The sequence below is a fragment of the Montipora foliosa genome, chromosome 2 (genome assembly GCF_036669935.1).
Source record: "Montipora foliosa isolate CH-2021 chromosome 2, ASM3666993v2, whole genome shotgun sequence".
NCBI lineage: Eukaryota > Metazoa > Cnidaria > Anthozoa > Scleractinia > Acroporidae > Montipora > Montipora foliosa.
The window spans coordinates 38,072,943-38,092,942 of NC_090870.1; the positions used below are offsets into that span (position 1 = coordinate 38,072,943).

Below are 20,000 nucleotides of genomic sequence, written 5' to 3' on the forward strand. Positions count from 1 at the left end.
GGCAGAAGTTCATTGAAGTTAAGCTCTATCCGGCGGGGTTAGTACCTGGATGGGAGACTTCAAAATATAGTATTACGACCTACACTCACAAATGCGAACTAACTAAGGTACAGACTTTGTTAGCGTGCTTTATGCAAAACAAATATTGGTGCAAAAGTAGACAAGTTTTGATACACAGCTTTTAGGAAGACCAGAAGGAAGTTTTTAGATAGTGTCGATCGAGAGTAAAAAGAATTGCCATACAAAATTTGCGACATGAAGACAACATAATTTTTGTGCTACGAACATAAAAAGTTGATTTTGCTAAGTTCAATTTTTCTATTGTACTTTGGGCTGCACAAGTAAATCACAAAATCGAAAAGTTGACATCGATTTCAGCGGCGGCTTGTGATCAACTTTCGTTGCGTGTTTCTAACAACTCACGAAACAAAGGATTCATCTGTGACACTTGAAATGATGGCAAGACACTGGGTTTTTGTTTTTGTTTAGTTGTTGTTAGTGTTCTTTTAACTGTTATGAAAATCTACAAGAAATGTGCGAATTCAACACAAAGATCACAATCGTGCAACCCTTGAGGTTGACCATTGTTTCTGCAAAGTCAAAACTAAAAATTCACTTTCCTAGACGAGGTTAATTATTACAAGATAATTCCATCCTTATTGAGTTAGAAGTCGCCTTATTATTTATCAGCGTTAGAAGTGCTTTCCGATTTGGGGGCTCATTTGTTGAAATTCAAGCACGCTTCCAACAGACCTGTTTATTTTCGTGATTTATGCACGCGCTGGGAGCCTATTGCCACCACGGACTTACACTCTTACACTCATCATACAACCCGCTGATATAGTGTGTAGTGCACCGTTACAGTGCATTACCACAAAAAAATGAAAAACTGAAATGCCTGAGGTTGCGAAACAAACGCTTAATCGAGAAAAAACTGAGAAGAGGAAGAAGAAAAGAAAGAAAAACGATATAAATTAACACTGCTTAGTCTCTTTCCTCACTCCCAAATGTAGGAAGGCAACAACCGTTACGTCGTCTCACTAACTAATCCACAACTAACATCAAAGAGAAGAACAACGGCTTTCTAGTGATCGACTGCTTTCCTAACCTTCATCACATATGCCTTTTTATTGATATCAATAATGACAAACGATGTATTGTATTGATTCAGCCATTTTTACCCCTCTTGAGAGTGTAATATTTCATAACTTTCCCAAGGTAGAGTGTTTACTTGAAGTAAGAAAAGCAACACCGATGCGTAAACCTCAGTGTTCCAGATGTGCAAACAACCAAAGTAACAGAATTCTCAAAATCATTGAAGTTGCAAAAGGCCCACCAAATAACATCAGAGTTGGACGTAATATATTGCGAAGGTCTTCAGGTAGCTAGCGTGTGAACTCTCTTATTACACCCATGTTCCGGCTTGTAACGTTGGGAATCTTTGGTCTCTTATTTCCCTGGGTATTTTGTCAAGGTAAGTAGTTTGGATTCTCTCGTAAAAGTAACGACGAGAATCTTGAAAAAAAAAAATTAAACTGAAAACCTTTAATTAAGCGAAAAGGGAAAGGGATTTTATGTGTATAACATAACTTGCCTCTACAAGCCCATTAAAGCACTTTTGATAAAAAACGGTAGTAGTTTCTCGTGATTTATGTCGTTGATTGTTATCTATCTAAGCCCGTTCTTATATGTTTTCATATTAATTTTTCACTTTATATTTTGTTGTAAAAGGTTGTGGTAAGCGACCAACCCTTTCTCGTGTAGTGAACGGCGAGGACGCCTCTCCGCATTCCTGGCCTTGGCAGGTATCCCTTCGTAAAGATGGCTACCATATATGCGGTGGATCACTTATCAGACCTAACTGGATCGTGACAGCTGCTCACTGTGTACACAAAGACCCAAATCCCATGATGTACAGGGTAGTTGTTGGTAATGCATTATTTTTTCGATGTATGTTTTCTTCAGTTTGCTGGTAAGGATTAGTATGTTTGATGAACTTTATACTCTTTCATTTTTCTGGCATGGAAGAATGTTTCGAGAAGAAACATTGCTCATCACTTGGCTTGTTCGAGCGGCTGCAATAGATAGGGGGTGACAACGAGAGGCCTTTGAATTGAGATTATCAGAGCTTAGAATCTTGTCATTATCAATGTCTTTCCTGTCATTCCGCTGCAAAAAGGTATCATTTATACTTCCGATGTTTGATTTCCTGTCATGGTGATTCTCCCGTTCACCACATTTTTCTTTTAGGTGCTCACAGAAGGCTAGGAATAGCTGCGGTGGAGCAGCACTTTCGAGTCAAGGCAATCAACGAGCACAGCGGTTTTAACAATGAGAATTTGAAACACGATATTGCCGTCATAGAACTTAGAGGGTCGGCAAAAATAAGTGATAAGGTGTCCACAGTTTGTCTTCCAACGAAACGACCAAGGCCCGGAACCAAATGCTACGTGACAGGTTTGGAAAAAGAAAATTAACTGAAGCAGTGTCGAAGTATTACTAGTAGTGCATTGCCAACCTTACTTCTGATAATGAATTTGAGATCGTTTTGAATTACCCATTTCAATCGCAACCGAGATGGGTTGAACTGGTGGCAGTTTTCTGACAAAATCATTTTCCATATGACTTCAATTGAAACGTGACAACTCTTTCAAACAGCACTGATCACAAAAATTCTTTCGCTGCTGGAGGCTGGCCCGACGTCCTAGCAAAGCCAATACCACACGCCCTTTACGTTAATTTTGAACTGGGTTTGTTTTTTTTTTTAGAGGATTTCTAGAGAACTGAGTATCTGGAATTATTTTATGTTCGAAATAGATGTTCCCGCGCGCTATCGCAACCTAAAAGAAGGGCTCATTTTCGGTCATCTAATAGAAACGTTATGTATTTTTTATGGCACCTTTAATGTAATGCATTTAATGAAACATGAATCGAAAGTGGCAGTTCATTGTTTCCCAAATTGTAGGTTGGGGACTACTTTATGGCAAGGGGCCAGTAGCAGACACGCTTCAACAAGGAGAGCTACCAATAGTGTCCGATGAAGAGTGTGCTAGAAAGTACACACGCTATGAAAGTCACACTCACCTTTGCGCAGGAAAGGGAACTTCAAGTAGCTCCGTAGCCTGTCATGGAGACAGTGGCGGGCCCCTAGTTTGTGAGATGGCAGGCACTTGGTATCTTCATGGTGCCGTGAGTTTTGGTAAAAAGAACTGCCCAAGCACTCACTACACTGTGTTTGCATGCATAACGAGCTACCTCTCTTGGATAATGGAAAAAATAGGCAAGTAGAGTAGTAAACAATGCGTTGATTTACTGTTAAATAGACTGTTCGCCACAAAAAGTAACATTGTAGAGCTGTACTAAGCGAACTCTCTCCAGTTACTTTGGTCGGTTTTTCTTTTTTTTTTTGCGTTCTTAGTCACGGAAGTATTTGCTTTAATCAAAGCGGTGTAGATAAATAAACATAAAATAAAAAATAATCATACTTATTTATATTTTAAAACACCCAGAAGATGATGCAATTGGTGGAGAAATCACTTCAACTCCAGGAACCCCTCCTTCAAGAACGCCACCAGCGCCAGATACATCACCCACACCCACTGACTCGGGTTCGTAGACGAGTGTCAACATATTTTCTTTGCTATCATTAGTAAAACTTCTTGCAGCGATGTATTAGATGCATAATTGAGATCTGACGCCGATAAAAGTGTCCAATGCAAAAAGGTTGCCACTACGTTTAGGATTTAGTGCTAACTTTGATAAATGTACTACGTAATGTTTTAAAATTTGTAAAACCGATTACCAGAAACGTCCAGATGGTGGTAAAAAATGATAATCATCATTTTAAACGCTGTGAGATGATGACGATGATAGCACTGCCCAACACTGGGTAGATGCAATCATGAATTTAAGTCTAGGTAGAGTACAGATGTTTTAAAAAAACATGGCCTCCTTTATGTGATTGTTGTCACATCCATCGTTACTTCTTTTTTGTGCCAACAAGGATTGGCTCTTGATAGAGCGCCTGACCGTTTGGTTCACTTGGTTTTTCTCTTTACAGGTTGCAAAGACGAAAAACCGTCGTACTGTGCAAAATACAAACGGTTTTGCAGTTATGTTCAGAGCTTTAAGAAAGATTGCCCCAAAACATGTAATATCTGTGAGTACTTTTTTCATCCATTTACACTGAGTGGCCAGTTAAGTTCAACCTATTTATTAACTTCAGAAAGATGCTTTTATCGTTTTTAGACTCTATAGATTTGTTCCTACATCATCCTCAGAGACCCAGGGGCAGTTAGTCGGGACGATAGAATGTTCGTAGTGAAAGTTAACTACAAGAACAGGCAGAGACCCTGGGCGCTTACTCTAATCGAACCAGTTCCAGAAGCGTTCGAATTCCCTGCTTCTGATTGGCCACAAATTTATTTGTGGCCAATCGGCGAAGAGAAGCAGCCGGGTGTCTCTGATCTTTTCTTTCCTCATCGATCGCCATAGTTGCGTAGCGCGTTCATCGGAAATTTTCACGCCGTAGAAGTTTCAGAAGTCGTACGACGAACACAGAGATGTAAAAGATAAACTTAGAGTTGTGTACTAGACAAGTTAGTGAGCAAAGGTGCAGAAAGTGAAAGTCGTTCATCGCATATCAGCAATAGAATTTTATGAAACCTTCGAAAGATCCGCCATAAACATTTATCAGAAAGTGTTTGTTGCTAAAGCTTGTAATTTTTCCGGCTTCGCTAACGTTTTGTTCAGAAACTTTCCTCGGGAAATTTTCCCCGTTGAACGCGCTACGCCTTTATGGCGATCGATGAGGAAAAACTACTTCGTGTAAGAAAAGATCAGAGTCACCTGGCCGCTCCTCTTCGCTGATTGACGAAGTAAACTTGAAGAAAACTTTTACCGCGAACATTCTATCATCCCGACTACCTACCCCTGGGTGTCCGAGGATGTTCCTACATTTGCCCTTACGAATGCAGTCTCCCTCTCTGTTATATTGGTTTTATTTCTTGATTGTGGTAAGACTTAGCATCTTTATCTAGTTATGAAACTAAATGTTTTCTTTGATGTTTTACTTTGTTGACAGGTTGAAGAAATATTGACAAGACAAGACGTCCTACTCAGTCTGACTGAAAAAAATAGAATTACTTTTGTATGAACACAAGGGAAATAAATAAAAAGGAAAGTGCCTGCATGTAGCTTTCAGTTAATAATAGTGAGACAAAATATATCTACTGGTTTAACACTGTCCAAGGAAACAACAAATAAAAGAAAAATGTTGGGCATGTCAAATTTTCTATGTGGTCCCCCCATTAGGGTATGCAAATAGCAAGTGACCCGTCCCCCCCTTATCTATCAATTAGTTCAACCATGAACCCCCCTCTCCCACTACCTCGCATCTACTGCTAGATGTTTATAAGGCCAGTGATAATTGAAAGCTTACTATCACACACAATTATTAGATGATTTTTGATAACCTTCGACTAACCTCTTAAATTACAAAATCAGTGTATCGTGTAGACCAGACATTTTGCCAAGGATCTTTAAAGCTGCAAGACCGCACATCATTGAATGTGCATTTGACGAAAAGTGACAGGGAACAAAAATCGAAATGGAGAAAATAGAAAAAAAAGTTAATTATCTTTTGAGTAGCAATAATAATGCTTGCTATGGTAAATACTTGAACTCTCAATGAAGTGTCCTTCATTTTGATGTTTCCAACTGCGAGTGTGGAGTTATGGAACTGTCATACTTGGAAGAAAACTTATTTCACGTTTTTATATTACTGCACTGTTTTTGTTAAAATCACAAGACATGATTAATCAATAGCAGTATAGCAGTATTTGAGTTGTAAAAGTTGTATTTAGTTAGTGAACTACTTTCAACTGCTAAATTGAGGTCAGCATTATGAACGATTTGGCACTGCCTTCAAGATTCAAGTTGACTTTCTCCACTGGCTGGCTTTACAAACAATGTTATTGTGTTTTGTTTTTCAATTCACATGTTGAGGACACAACAAATGTCATGGTATTAAATTACTGATCAGAGTATCAGTGTTTTAAATATCTTTATACTCCATCCTATCCAACTGGGTCACAAGTCTACCTTTCTTGAATTGACTTCTTATAAATCTTGCTGAATCATATGCCCCCCCCCCCCCCCTTATCTTTGTACCAGAAAAAAAACAATCTTTTCCCCCCCCCCCCCCCCGGGTCCCTTACTCGTTGGGTAAACTGTAGAATGATTACAAAGTGGATCGGACGTGATGTTGTCCTCTGTTTAGGTGTCTGGGCTGTGTTCATAATAGTTACGTAGTTATGTTAAAGTGCCTCAAACCAGTTTCAACACCTTCAAGCCTGGTCATTAGAAGGATTGACAGTACAACACTTTATCACGTAACAGCAATGTTATGTTATCATATAAAACATCAATTATTGCTGAACAAGATTATTGCAGTCATTATTGGAACGTAAAAGGTTACCATGGCAACAGGAAAGCCTTGCAAAAACACCCTTTGATTTCCTTTAGTTGCTCATACTTGGCAAACGAACTCCGTGACCCCAATTTTTTATTGCACAAAAGTGATCAGCACGCCAGGATGAAACTCTCTGCAAAGTTTAAACGTTTTAAAAAAAATTGTGGAGGGGATTCAGAGTTAGTTAAGGTGGCTCTAAATCTGCTTCTTTACACTTTGCAGAAAGTCTCACTCCGGCATGCTGATTACAATTTAGGAATAAAAAAATGGGGTCACAAAGTTCGTTTTTGAGATGAGAGCAGCTAAAGCCAAAATATGGGGTGTTTTTGCAAAGCTTTCCTGTTACCATGGTAACTTGTTACGTCACAAAAATGACTGCATCTTGTTGACCAATAATTGGTGTTTGATAAAGTGTTGTAGTGTCAATCCTTCTAATAAGAAGGCCGTTTCTTTCAACAGTTGAAACTTGTTTGAGCCACCTTAAACCCATGATTGTTGACTAACTGATTTTTCACATAATTTTACAAAATACAAGTTTAAAACAGATTGAAAGAAAAAAATGGCCACTATGTCTATAGAGGAACCATAAATGTATCTGACCCATTCACCCCCGAGACAGAGTAAAATCGTCTGACGTTAGACAGAATAAGATCTACATGATAAGTCTTACTCTCAGGAGGAAATAGATTAATATCATCATGCTTCCTGAGTTGAAACGTTTGGAACTTCGAAAGCTAACGGAAAGTTTACGTTAGTTTGTCCTACTAAGAGGTAAGTAGAATGTATTAGCATTTCTTCCGTTATCAGCTTCAAACCCTTCCAAGGCTAGTGGTCACTAAAGAATACTTTAAGCCAATGCACTATAAAAGCCCGAAACTCGGCCTTACATCTGAAAATTCCGAAATCAACAAAAAACGAGTCACCCGAATGCGATGTCCACGATTCGACTCTATTCGGGTTTATTAGACAAACCTCTACCAGCCACGTGAAGACAAATGCCCAGCATCGAAACTGCAAACCCACCTAGCTGAGGCATCGATTACTTGCACTGTTTGCGCCGATTTTCAGCTGACAAACAATTCATATTTCACCACTAAATACAGGAAGCTAAGGTAATCACAGCTTTGTTTAACTGCAACAGTTGTTCATCACTAATACACGTAGCCTCCGTAACTGAACTAGTAGATGAGGTGTGGAATTTCAAAAAATGATCACTCTTGTCAGCTTTCTTTCTCTTTCATTTGGTATTTTACTTTCCGATGGTAAGTCTAGGCTAAAATAAAGCACCTATAAAAGGAATCATTCTTTTGTGTATGGAATTGATGACCAAGCCGGAGAGCCAGAGTTATCGAAAACGTTGAATTGTTGAAGTAGTAGCAAAATGAGAAACCTTAACCAGCCATTTAATTTCACTTAAAACGTAATCACAATCATCGTCTAATATTTTTCACCTGTGTCACTCACTTACGCAACTTTTACCTTCATCGTTGCTTCTGTTTTTTTTTTGTTTTATTCATTGTTTCTTCAACAGGTTGCGGAAAGCGGCCGTTTTCCTCTCGTGTGGTCAACGGTGTTAACGCTGCTCCACACTCGTGGCCTTGGCAAGTTTCTCTTCGTAGAAACGGCAAGTATCACACTTGCGGTGGATCTCTAATCAGACCTGACTGGGTTGTGACAGCAGCACATTGTGTCTACAGAAACCTTAATCCCAGTGGATACACAGTCGTGGTCGGTAAGATGAAATCAAGCGAGGATAGCGCTGCTGAAACTAAGAAAATGAATTCAATGAATATTGAACTTTCATTGGCAGAATGTTCACCCCACATAACGTAGCAACAACAAGGAACTAGTCGCAGATTGGCTCCTTCCTGATGTTCTCGCGCTGTTTAAGAAAAAAAAAAGAGCCCTTGTTCAGGCAAAAAAAAAAAAAAAGGAAAAACAGAAGGAGTATAAACCACTTTCTGTCGTTGTTTTAAAGCCGATGCAAATTTGTACTCCGCACTCCACTATTAAATCAGTTTCTTCTTTCGTCACAACGAGGACTCATTTTTCGGATCATGCGTCACCCGTACACAACGGTTACCATACATTGAAATGTTAACAATGAAACCGCAACTGATAAGCTAGGAACTACTGGGGGAAGACCAGAACTTATGCAGAGAGACTGGCTCAAAACGAAAATATAATAGCAAAGAAGACTTAACGTGAATAAAGAAGAAACAAAGAACAGTGAGAAACCTGGAACCACAAAACAAGCAGCAATGTCAATAAGGTTTTTGGGGAAAATTATGCTAGGAAAAAGGAAAAAAAAATCTAGGCTAACTACACAAGCGTATAAAGTATTCGCTTAGAGTATCCCACGCAAAAAAAGAAGAATGTGGTCTTAGAAGAGGAAGTTGGTCAATTGCATGAATACATTTGATTGATTCTAGGAGCTCATCGAAGAAAAGGAATTACAGACGTGCAGCAAACGCTTAATGTAAAATCAGTGCATGTTCACAGTGGCTTCAGCATAAAGCACTTAAAGCACGACATAGAGCGCCTACAGTTGGATCCTCCAGCAGATCTAAGTGATAAAATCTCTACGATTTGTCTTCCTCAGAAAGCACCTGAATTGAAATCTAAATGCTACATTACAGGTAGGTTTTTCTTCTCCGTCAGTGATAAATCATTTAAGTAAACGCCTTGCATTAGTTTGCAAATGACTATATTCGTAATCCAAAGGTCGAAGGTTCGAGTCCTGCAAACAACAAAGGAGCACTGAGGTTTTTTTCTCCAAGTCACCATCGAAAAGATACATCTCTTTAATTCATGGCAATAACTGCAAGCGTTGTTTGTACTTTGAGTCGAGGTATGCACGTGAACAATGGAATCTACCGAAAGTTTTCCACCTTTGCGCATTACAGCTATTCTATCTTGTTCTGTTGGCATATGATCGGCTCATGGAAAGTTCTTGTTGTTTTTGTTGCAATACATCATTGCATCTTAAAGTGCTTATGAAATGAAAAATATATTTTGCTTATTTTAGAGACCTTTAAAAATTATGAAATGGTGTTTTCTACTTTGGAATACCTTTTTTCGTTCCAGATATTTTCAAAATTTTGTTTAAAAATCCATGACGTCACAAACACTGCAAATGATTGTAATGAAACACAAAATTGAAAGTATCGCTGAAAATATTAAATGGGTGTTATTCAAACTTGGCAGCAGTAATCTACATCAAGTAAGGCACAGAATGCTGTTGCCATGGCAACCCTTTTTTGCTGCAGAGTCTATCTAACTTAGGATTGATTTTGTCATTTATTGTCGTAATAAGACTTGTTCACTCTGGGTGAGCTTAAACACAGATGTAAAGCATTATGGGCAGCACATGCGTTAAAAGTCTGACCATCTGCCTATATTTATCTGCTCAAAATCCAAGATATTTGGTTCATTGCAGAAGGGGACTGGAAACGAGAGTGTTGCGATGGCAACATCTTATTTGGTGTCACTTTGTGCCTTATCTGATGCATATTACTGCTGACAAGTTTGAATATCATTATTTCAATATTTTCGGTGATATTCTTAGTTTTGTGATTCATTAGCCATGTGAAATGCTTGTGACGTCATCAAATTAAAAAAAAAAAACTTGAATATCTCTGGAACAAAAGAAGGAATTCTAAAATAGAAAATACCACTCTTCCATCATTTTCAAAGGTCTGCAAAATAGGTTAAAGATATTTTTTACACCATAGGCACTTAAACCGAATTGAGCTCGAGAGTTTTAAGGCCTGGCCAAACGCTCGCAACATTTCAACGCAACAGCTTGCAACATTGCTGCATGATGTTCCGACATGCGTTGAACGGGGTGGCCAAACGCACGCGACATTTTCATCCTTTTCAACGCAGCATATCAATGTTCATGTGCCCCAGGCCCCTGGCGCGCAGGAAGTGGACCTAAAAGTAAAAAAAAAAAAAGAAGTAAAGTGGTGCATTTATATAGCGCCCTTATCAAAAGGTCTCAAAGACGCTTTACAATGATCAAATTACCCCCAGCGGACTGGAAGCACATACAGGCGCAAATTGCAGCCGCTTATAAGCCGTCCATGCATGCAGGTACTCATTTTACCGACCTCGGAAGGATAGTAAGCTGAGTGAACTTTAGCGGGAAAGGCCTCAAATATTCCAGTCTCGGCAGAACCGGGAATGGAACCCGGGACCTTAGGGTTGGAAGGCAGAGATCTTACCACTGCGCCAACCCCTCCGCGCATGCCCTAGCGCAACAATTTATTGCGTGAACGTGGCCAAACGAGAACAACATCAGGCAACATCCAAAATGTTGCACGAAAATTTGTCTGCTTTCAAATTTGAACCAACATCATCCAACATGCTGCAACACATCGCAACAGGGTTACCAAACGTGTGCAACATGTTGTGCCCAACAATATTGCAAGATGCGGCGTTGAAATGGTAGGAGCGTTTGGCCAGACCCAAGAAATCGAGGGTAGCAGAATGTAATGTATTTGTATATCCTTAAATAAAACGTAAAAATAGGCTGTACTATACAGCATACAATCCGAAAAATTGGCCAATCGATCAAATTCACAGCGCGCGTGTGATATTAAGAGACTGTTTTAAAGAGGATTCCCTGGATTTTTGTCCGTCGCGAAGAACACTGAGATCACAAATTTGCTCATTTTAAAAGGTCCTCTGGTTTCGTATCGCGTTCGTATTCTTCCCTATCGGATCAAATGTTTATCAGGCGCATGCCCACTTTTGTCTTTAGTTAACTAAAAAAAATGAAGAGAATTAACAACAATGTGAACATAACATTGTTCAGAATCCTCTAAAGTCTAATATTTAAAACTTGAATGTAAACTCAGACTTTCTCTTCAGGGTGGGGTAAGGTGTCCGGTTGGGGGCCTTCCGCTGATCAACTCAAACAAGCAAAGCTTCCTCTGCGATCCGACAAGGAGTGCAAAGAGAAGTACAGCAGTGCGTATGACGGGCGTATTCACTTGTGTGCCGGAGAGGGCCGTGTGGGTGCGTCCGGTGGTTGTCAAGGCGACAGTGGTGGACCTTTGGCTTGTGAATTTGGAAATACCTGGTACCTGCATGGAGCTGTTAGCTTTGGTATGACCAGGTGTACTACTGCCTATTATACCGTGTTTACAAGAATCACAAACTACATGGCATGGATTTTCGAGAAAATAGGTAGGTTATTCCATTTTATAATGCAAGCTGCGAAAAGTTAAAAGTTACGCGGACACTACAGAATCCTGGCCGGTAAGTCACAGAAACAGTCTAAGTGCTCTCATAATGTTGTAAGAACTGGCATGTGCTACTGATCTCTGTTTACATGACTGTGAGGGGATAAGCATGCCCAGTATCTCATTATCTCAGTATCTCGGCTCAACAACTATGCCTATGTTGGTATGAGTAAGTAGCTTCTAAAATTTGGGCTATGAAACATATATAAAACATTAAAAAAACAAAAGTCACAACAGCAGCGGTTGAAAGGACTGCCCTAGAACTGTAGAGCTTCCTTGATAGTTTTTATAGTGCTAGAGCAAATTCGCAGCGCTTATGTGAAAATATCCCAAATTGGATCGAAAAGGGGCCGTTCTTGAAGCTTGAAAAATTTCACTGGAAATGTTTATATTAATAGGCTCTTATTAGCATATACGAAATTTTGTTTTGGACCAACTCGGATAATAAAAGTATAGCAAAAAGTATTGGTTTATACCAGAGACGTCCTATGAAAAAATGGGAAACGGTCGTGTAAAGTTCTTGTTCTTGTTAAATACATTAGAACAAAAAGTTTATTATATTTTGTTTGTTTCTTTCTTGTCTTATTTTCGGAAATATGGAAGTTGGCTTCTGTCCATTTTTCCCCCTTTTCAGGTGAAGACGGAAGTGGAGTGCACACATCGGCACCTTTACCCCTTACACCAGTCGGATCTACACCGTCAGAGATGACAGAGCCACCTCAGCCAACTGGAGATCCTGGTAATGCTATACCTAAATAATGATCCCAATCCAAGTTGTGACTACCTAATGTCAATTCTTATCTTCCTGATTGGAACGAAATTGCTTTCAACCTTTACAAGTTTTACTGCTCTTCTTAATCTTCCGTAATCCACTTACGATATTATCTCCTTCATAATGGAATTAACAATCAGTTGACTCTTAACTGACAGGCAACCTCGCCTGTCTTTAATTTATTTCAATAATGCCTCTGTTCTTAGAAGTGACTGATGTTAAATACCGCTCAAGTACATCGCCTTATCGGTGTTAAAAGACATGCCTCATATTTGATTCATTTAATAAAGATTTTACAAATGTTATTACTTGTCGTGTTCTGCAGGTTGCAAGGACAAGATATCTCAATGTGAGGGCAATGAGTATTTCTGCAACTTCATGCCCAGCTTCAAGAGGGATTGCCCTAAGACATGCAAATCTTGTAAGCTCTTTAAACCCTTAATTTTTTTGGCCTTTTTCGCCTCTTTTACAAAGTAAAGGTGAAAAAAATTAAACACATTGGCACAATAAAAGGGACGATAACTCCAAAGTCAAACAAGTTAGAATTTTCTTTCGCCCAGAAATGCGGCTACCTATAGATACGCACCAATTTTTTGACAAATATAAAGAAGTGTCCGTTGAAGCCAACTAGCTATTTGCAACAATACCGTTGGCTTTAGGATTAGGGTTGTTTTGAAGTCAGTTCTGTCTCTTTAATGGTTGTGTTTAATGAAGGAGTAAAGTTAGAACGATTTTTTAGAGCCATTTATTGCTTATATCTCTAAGTGGTTTAGAATTGACGAGAAGGGCGTAAAGACACTTTGGGACGCTTGTCAAAGTGGTCGTACATCAAACTAGGAACAATTCTGGACATATCTTTTCACTTTGAAGCTTCGGAACTCTAAAAAAGGATCTAAGTATTTGAATCAGAAATTCATCTCCTTTAATGTACAGTCTTACCGTATTCACAGTTATCAATATGGCAATTATCATCGGTCAATATAGGATTAAAGGAATCGTGTTACCATGAAGCCAGCCAACCATGGTATGTTGTTGGTCAAATCCAGTCTCAGGTTAAATCCGTTTTTACCTAGTATAAATTTGTGATCCTCGTTTTACCTAGGTTGAATATTTACTCTACTTAGCGTAAAACAGCGATCAACCTCCCCAAAAGGACTGAAAAAAACCGACACCTTCCTTCCCTCAAGCTTTGTCTTACGCATCTCAACATACTTTAGTAATGTTTCGTATCATCTTATCATATTATTCGTATCCATTCAGTCTCAACATTTCAACATATGATAGTGGGGGAACAAAGAACTGTACTATGCAGTTACCGATACTTGAACTCGGACACTCCAGACCTATCGTCCAGTGTCTTCATCACTACAGTACTACGACGAACATGCTTAACCCAGCACAGTTCTTTTCGTCATTTACTTTAATTTGTATAATAAGTCAATTGATATCTCTGTGTAATAACCAAAACTAATCCTAACCTGACCCTAAGTTTTCTCTAGGCATAATTTAGGCTCCAAAGAGGTTTCTTCAATTCATCTGAGTGCACGCGTATTCAACCTAGTGTAGGTAAAATGAGGTTCACCAATTTAACATAGGTAAAAACTGATTCAACATTAGAACGGATTTTGCCGGCAACAGGTACCTATACCAAAAAGACAAAATACCGGTACCACACCATAACCCTCATAGAGAATTCTCACTTCTACATTAATGGTACTAAGTACATATTTTAAAACCTTTTACACGCTTACTTTTAATTTTACAGGTTGAGAGGTCTCAGAATATTTGGAAGGAAACGCCACGAGTTTGACTCTAAATTGAAGCGTAATTCTCTCGATCTTGGTGGATAGAATGAATATTGTAGAAAATAAAGTACTTGAAAGAGCTCCTAGACTAAATCTGCCTGATTTTTTGTAATTTAAAAGTAGTTCTGGTAAAGATGGGTGGAGGCCTAAGGATGTCAGAAAAAATAGAGCAGAGGTTAAGTGAGGGTCCTACATACAGAGGGAATGATGGAAGATTTAGACGAATATAAAGAAGAAACGACGATTGAATTTTGCATGAAGTTATAAGCAAGATCTTATGCACATGATTTAAAATTCCCTTTTTAATCACCATTAATTAAATGACAAAAATATCTGCGATTTTATTAAGGCTCTCGCGCTTGAAAGGTGCACGTGATTATAGCTGGAATGGGATAATGACCTAAGAATCCATCTTCTAGCTCTTTCTAAGAGTTAGAGTGCGGTATCGCACCCCGGGTATGGGTGTTACTCGAGGTTAAAATACACAAGGAAAATACTGTTCACAGGATCTGACCAGTTGTTTTGGACTATTTGAATCCGCCCAATTCCACGTTGCACAAAGTAACTCAATAGTCAACTGAAAAAAGAGGCATGAATAAGAAAACCATATAAACTCAACAAATCTGGTAATGAAATATTGGATCTTTTTCCAACATGTTGCAAATTTACTTAAAATTCTGTAAGGCGTAATTCCCCAAAACAAGCCACGAAGTCACGAATACACTGTTTTCAATAACAGGACCCTTTTATCCCAGATTTTTCAATTTCTAATCACGTTCCTCCAAGAGCGATCTGTAATCTGATTGGCTAAGCATCAATAAATTAAAATGACAAAAAAAAAGACGTGCTTGTCCTGTCTTAATCACAAAATGTCTAGAAATGAAACATTTATCAACGAAGTGCAAAACCAAGAGTGTTCTGAAAGTCAGTGTGGCTCTGCCAGGTTAAAAAAAAAATGCAGGTTTCTTGGGACCTGCCATTCTTCTGGATCTATTATATGCCCGGGATCTGTATGTTCTGCAAGATCCAAAGTTTCCAAAGGATCAATTGCTTTTGCAAAATTTTGAGCATCTACTGGATCACAGGTATTGTAAGAGTATAATATTTGAAAATATCGATAGAAGCTCGCGAACCACAAACACACGAGCCCATATTTTCGCTGGGAAGGTATATATTGACGATCAACATCCGAAAATGATAAAACGATTAATTAGCATGCAACTATTCACCGCAGTGGAGGTGACAAGGACAACGGATGTTCAGCAGACGTTTAACGTGGAGGTGACTAGCCACCGACACTGAGGTGAATAGTTGGTTTAGTATATACCAAAACAGTGAGATAATATAATATGGCACAAAAAATCATTTTAACTCGGTTATTCCTGCAAAGAGTACCGTGCATTTACGGGCGTAAATTCCGGGCGAATTGCTCGGAGGTGAATAGTTAACAATTATTCCATGAGCGCGCGTTGGATATGAGATGATAGATAGCCAACGAGGCGCGTAGCGCCGAATTGGCTATAATCATCTCTTATTAAATTCTCAACCTCGGATAATGCAATTCTCGTGCTCTGATTGGCTCACTCAATCTCGGTTATCAGCTCATATACCTTATTTTGACCTTATATGGTAAATGATTGCACTTAGCGTTGCTCAAATAAAAAAACTTGGGCCAGAAGCGAAATTTCTCTCGGTATAAAGCAAAAACAACGTTTTTGTGGAAAGCTTGGATCGATTTCGAAGCTTAGAAGTACGCGGAAAGGTAAGAAATGTTTTTGTGATGAGCCTGCGTCTGTCTGACCACTAGGTATTACACAACATCGCATCTTCATGAAGTTTTTTCGATGTCGCTAGGATTTTCTCCCTTTTTTCGCTCGTGTTTCTTACTTCCAAACTTTTAGAGATTAAGGAATTTAATAAAACAATTATTCCATTCGCGCTCGTTGGATTTGAGACTGGTTATAGCCAACTCGGCGCTACGCGCCTCGTTGGCTATTTACCATCTCATACCCAACGTGCGCTCGTGGAATAATTGTTAAATATCCAACAAACGCGAGTGGAATAATTTTTTTTATTAAAAACGCCACCAAAATATAGAAAACTAGACTACAATAAAAATAAAAAGGCCCAAAAAATCACGCATATGCTTGCCGTGTTTGTAGATCATGGTATAATGGCTTATAACCCATAAGGGCTTAGCCAATCAAAACTCTCGAATTGTATTATCCAATGATCCAGTTTTTAATAACAAAGGATATCCTGAGTTTGAACAGCCAATCAGCGCGCGCGTTCAGCGCTTTCCACCGTTTTAGTGTATACTAATTAACAATTATTCCATGAGCGCATGTTGGACATGACATGGTAAATAGCCAACGAGGCGCGTAGCGCCGAGTTGGTTATAAACAGTCTCATATCCAACAAACGCGAATGGAATAATTGTTTTATTAAATTCCTTAAACTCCAAAAATTTGGAAGTATGAAATACAAACGAAAAAAGCAAGAAAATCCAAACGAAATCAAGAAAAATTGATGAAGATGCGATGTTGTGTAATACCTTGTGGTCAGACAGACGTAGGTTCATCACAAAAACTTTTCTTGCCTTTTCGCGTACTTCTAATTAATAAACGTCGGAATTGATCCAAACTTTTTTTGGCTTTATTCAAAGAGAAATTTCGCTTTCCGGCGAAAAAAATCTTATTTTGGCAACGCTTAACGAAATCATTTACCATATAAGTTCAAACTAAGGTAACTGAGCTGATAACCGAAATGCATTATCCGAGGTTGAGAATTTAATAAAATAATTTAGTATAAATACACAGGTGATTATACAAAATCGCGCACTCTCATTGGCTCGCTATCTCGGATTATCAGCCGATAATCACCTCAACGGACAAAATGGCTGCCAGTAGTCGCTTTGCCACTGTAAGTGAAGATGATTTTGCGTTGAAATGTTTTTTTTTCTTCTCTTTTTTGAAATAATCACCTGTGTATTTATACTAAAACAATTATTCGCCTCAGGCTCAGTGATTATCGGTGAATATTCACCGAGACGAAGTCGAGGTGAATATTCACCGATAATCACTGAGCCTGAGGCGAATAATTGTTAAATATCCAAATAAATGGCACCCAGTCTTCCAACGCTAACCATGATTGAGAAACGTTACGAAATAGTCGTGTTTATTCATCTGCAAAACTTGTCTCCTCGACGTGTAAAGAAAGAGAATAAACACTTTTTGAAAATTTGTACAGGTGAGCAGATGTAAGTAGGATGCAAAAATACTTTGTCCTAAGTCTGAATTAAGCTATCTCCTAAAATGTTCGCTATCTTTGGTCTTGTTTTCCTTTCACTCGGAGCGGTACTGAATGCAAGTAAGACACCCCTTTTTGACATAGAAGTGAATTCCCTTTTGACTGATATAGTCCTTGTCCGGAGTAGTTTAAAACAATTTCTTCGTAGGTAAAGGCATTTTCGTGTTGAACCTTCATTTAGTCTTAAAATCCAAGGTTTGAGCCTTTACATTTTCAACTGAATTTTTAGTCAAATTTAAGTGGGTTTGTCTTAAAAAGTGAGAAGGGAAGCGATCGCATGAAAGTAGCAAACCCTGAAAGGACCACACTGTTGAGTTAATGCTGTTGTTTGTAGAAAAAGGAATTCACAAAATCTTGCAATGAGAGACAGTATTTTTAATCCATTTTTTAAACACTGACGGACATAAACAAAATGCATCAATAGGTTGCAGCTTCCGAAACATCTCTGGCGGTAAAAGGAAGCTTAAGTAAATTGAAGCATCTATGGAGACTGGCTATGGGTAAGGATTAATGATGATTGCTGCAGGAAATTCTCTTAATTCCTTTTGCACAAAGCCCCTTGGTAGAGTCCGAATGCAAGGGGAGTATAACACACAAATTTCCAATGGACAACTCTATGAAACACTTATTTGCCGTTTTCTGAGGATTTATACTCATCCAAAAATTTCATGTTTAAGTGAGTAAGGAGGGCTTTAAAGAGGATTGCACGAGACACAGTGTCACTATTATGAGCGATAGAGGAGGGAAAAAGTGCGAAACCGTGATTCTTTACGCAATTTTCACGGCTCTGTGAGACTGACAAACTCGGTCTAAATCAAAGCTACGACTTGTTTTATTTTGTCCTTGCGTTTGTATATAGGGTGTGGCAAAAGACCGTCCTCCTCTCGGGTGATTAACGGCGACAATGCTACACCACACTCATGGCCTTGGCAGATTTCGCTCCGTGTGAGTGGACATTATGGCAGTAAGCACATCTGTGGTGGATCACTGATAAGACCTAATTGGGTAGTGACCGCTGCCCACTGCGTGTACAAAGACACGGACCCTAGTGGATACACGGTAGTAGTCGGTGAGATATACATTCAATGTGGCTTTGCTGATTCCGTTCTGCTCTCTGTTCTTCCCGTTCAATATTGTCTTAAAGCTATACACCAATCAAAATTCACCCTGAATTCACAAAATTTAAGCAAAGGACTCTCGAGGGTTAAATTGTCGCTGAATGAAAGTTCATCTTTCATGTCAGTCAATTCCTTTTCTTTCCGCTTTTTTTTTTTTTTTTCACTCTCTACATTAAAATACATTGTAATTAATTTGATTCGCTTCCCCTGTTTCCCTTTCCTCGACAAGTTTCTTGCATTCACATGCAGATCCCGAAGCACCATCCAAAGTAGAATAATAATATATGTCTTGCAAACTTTGTTTACAGGGGCTCACAGAAGGACAGGGACAACGGATGTTCAGCAGACTTTTAACGTGAACACTCTCATCGTTCATGAACAATTTGAAACGCGAGCCTTAAGAAATGACATTGCTCTACTAAAACTGGATCGCCCAGTCCAGTTGAGTGAAAAAGTGGCTACCGTGTGCTTGCCTGATAAAAAACCGGATCGTAGCGCAAACTGTTATATAACGGGTATGAATTAGATTGGCAAAAAATATCAAATTTCTCGGATGGCTGGAATTACTTTTTCGTTTGAAGTTGAAATGCTATTGGAATTATAATCGCTGTTATTTTGAACAGCTTAATTTTAAATAATGTCACCTTTCTATGACCTTCAACGTAGCTTGGCTTAAGCTTGTTCCACATTTAAACTTGGATATATTAATATTCTGCGCTGCCGGAGGAATAAGGCACTTTTGAGCAGAAATTGAGAAGAATAACAGAAAATCGGTTGCACCAAGAGAAAATGAGGGGACAGAGAGGGAGGCTCAAGGCGTTGGCCGGGATATGTTATGTCCACGAAAGTTATTTTTAGACGAGCGGAAGTCTTTGTTCTAGGGGATGTCTGTCTTCCGAGACGCCCGCATGCAGTCTTGCTTCGCTCTCAGGTTCTTAGTGAAAAGAGAAAATGATGGCGCACGTGGAAGGCTTATGAATATATATTTTCTTTCAAACATCGGACCGAGGTTGGCCTGTATGCGGACGTCTCGGAAGACTTCCGCTCGTCTAAAAATAACTTTCGTGGACTTGACATATCCCAAGGGCTGGACCGGGAGCCTCCTTCTCTGTCCCCTCATTTTCTCTTGGTTGCACTCAGCCAATGAAAATTGAAAAACACTTATTTTAAAGAAAATGAAAAATACCTTGTGATTAATGTGATTATTACGCAATCTTTACGCATGAATAAAATGTTAAATGTGCCGAGAAATATAATGGAATGATATAGTGATTT

At 38.9% G+C, this 20,000-nt stretch overlaps 2 protein-coding genes across 2 annotated transcripts in view; both read left to right on the top strand.

The window, feature by feature from the left end:
- Positions 1-1,333: 1,333 nt before the first annotated feature.
- On the top strand, positions 1,334-5,215 carry LOC137987537 (chymotrypsinogen A-like). The gene is made up of 7 exons (XM_068833726.1): positions 1,334-1,474; positions 1,732-1,929; positions 2,251-2,457; positions 2,966-3,280; positions 3,510-3,608; positions 4,061-4,159; positions 5,084-5,215. The coding sequence occupies exons 1-7, from the start codon at positions 1,414-1,416 to the stop codon at positions 5,086-5,088; spliced, it is 984 nt and encodes a 327-aa protein (XP_068689827.1). The 5' UTR covers positions 1,334-1,413; the 3' UTR covers positions 5,089-5,215.
- Positions 5,216-7,679: 2,464 nt separating this feature from the next.
- LOC137987553 (transmembrane protease serine 9-like) overlaps positions 7,680-20,000 on the top strand; it is a 13,288-nt gene continuing 967 nt past the window's right edge. Inside the window, exons 1-8 of the mRNA XM_068833727.1 lie at positions 7,680-7,734; positions 8,004-8,204; positions 8,905-9,111; positions 11,348-11,665; positions 12,356-12,460; positions 12,819-12,914; positions 18,467-18,676; positions 19,034-19,240. Coding sequence (XP_068689828.1) covers positions 7,680-7,734; positions 8,004-8,204; positions 8,905-9,111; positions 11,348-11,665; positions 12,356-12,460; positions 12,819-12,914; positions 18,467-18,676; positions 19,034-19,240 — 1,399 coding nt within the window. The remainder of the gene's footprint in view (positions 7,735-8,003; positions 8,205-8,904; positions 9,112-11,347; positions 11,666-12,355; positions 12,461-12,818; positions 12,915-18,466; positions 18,677-19,033; positions 19,241-20,000) is intronic.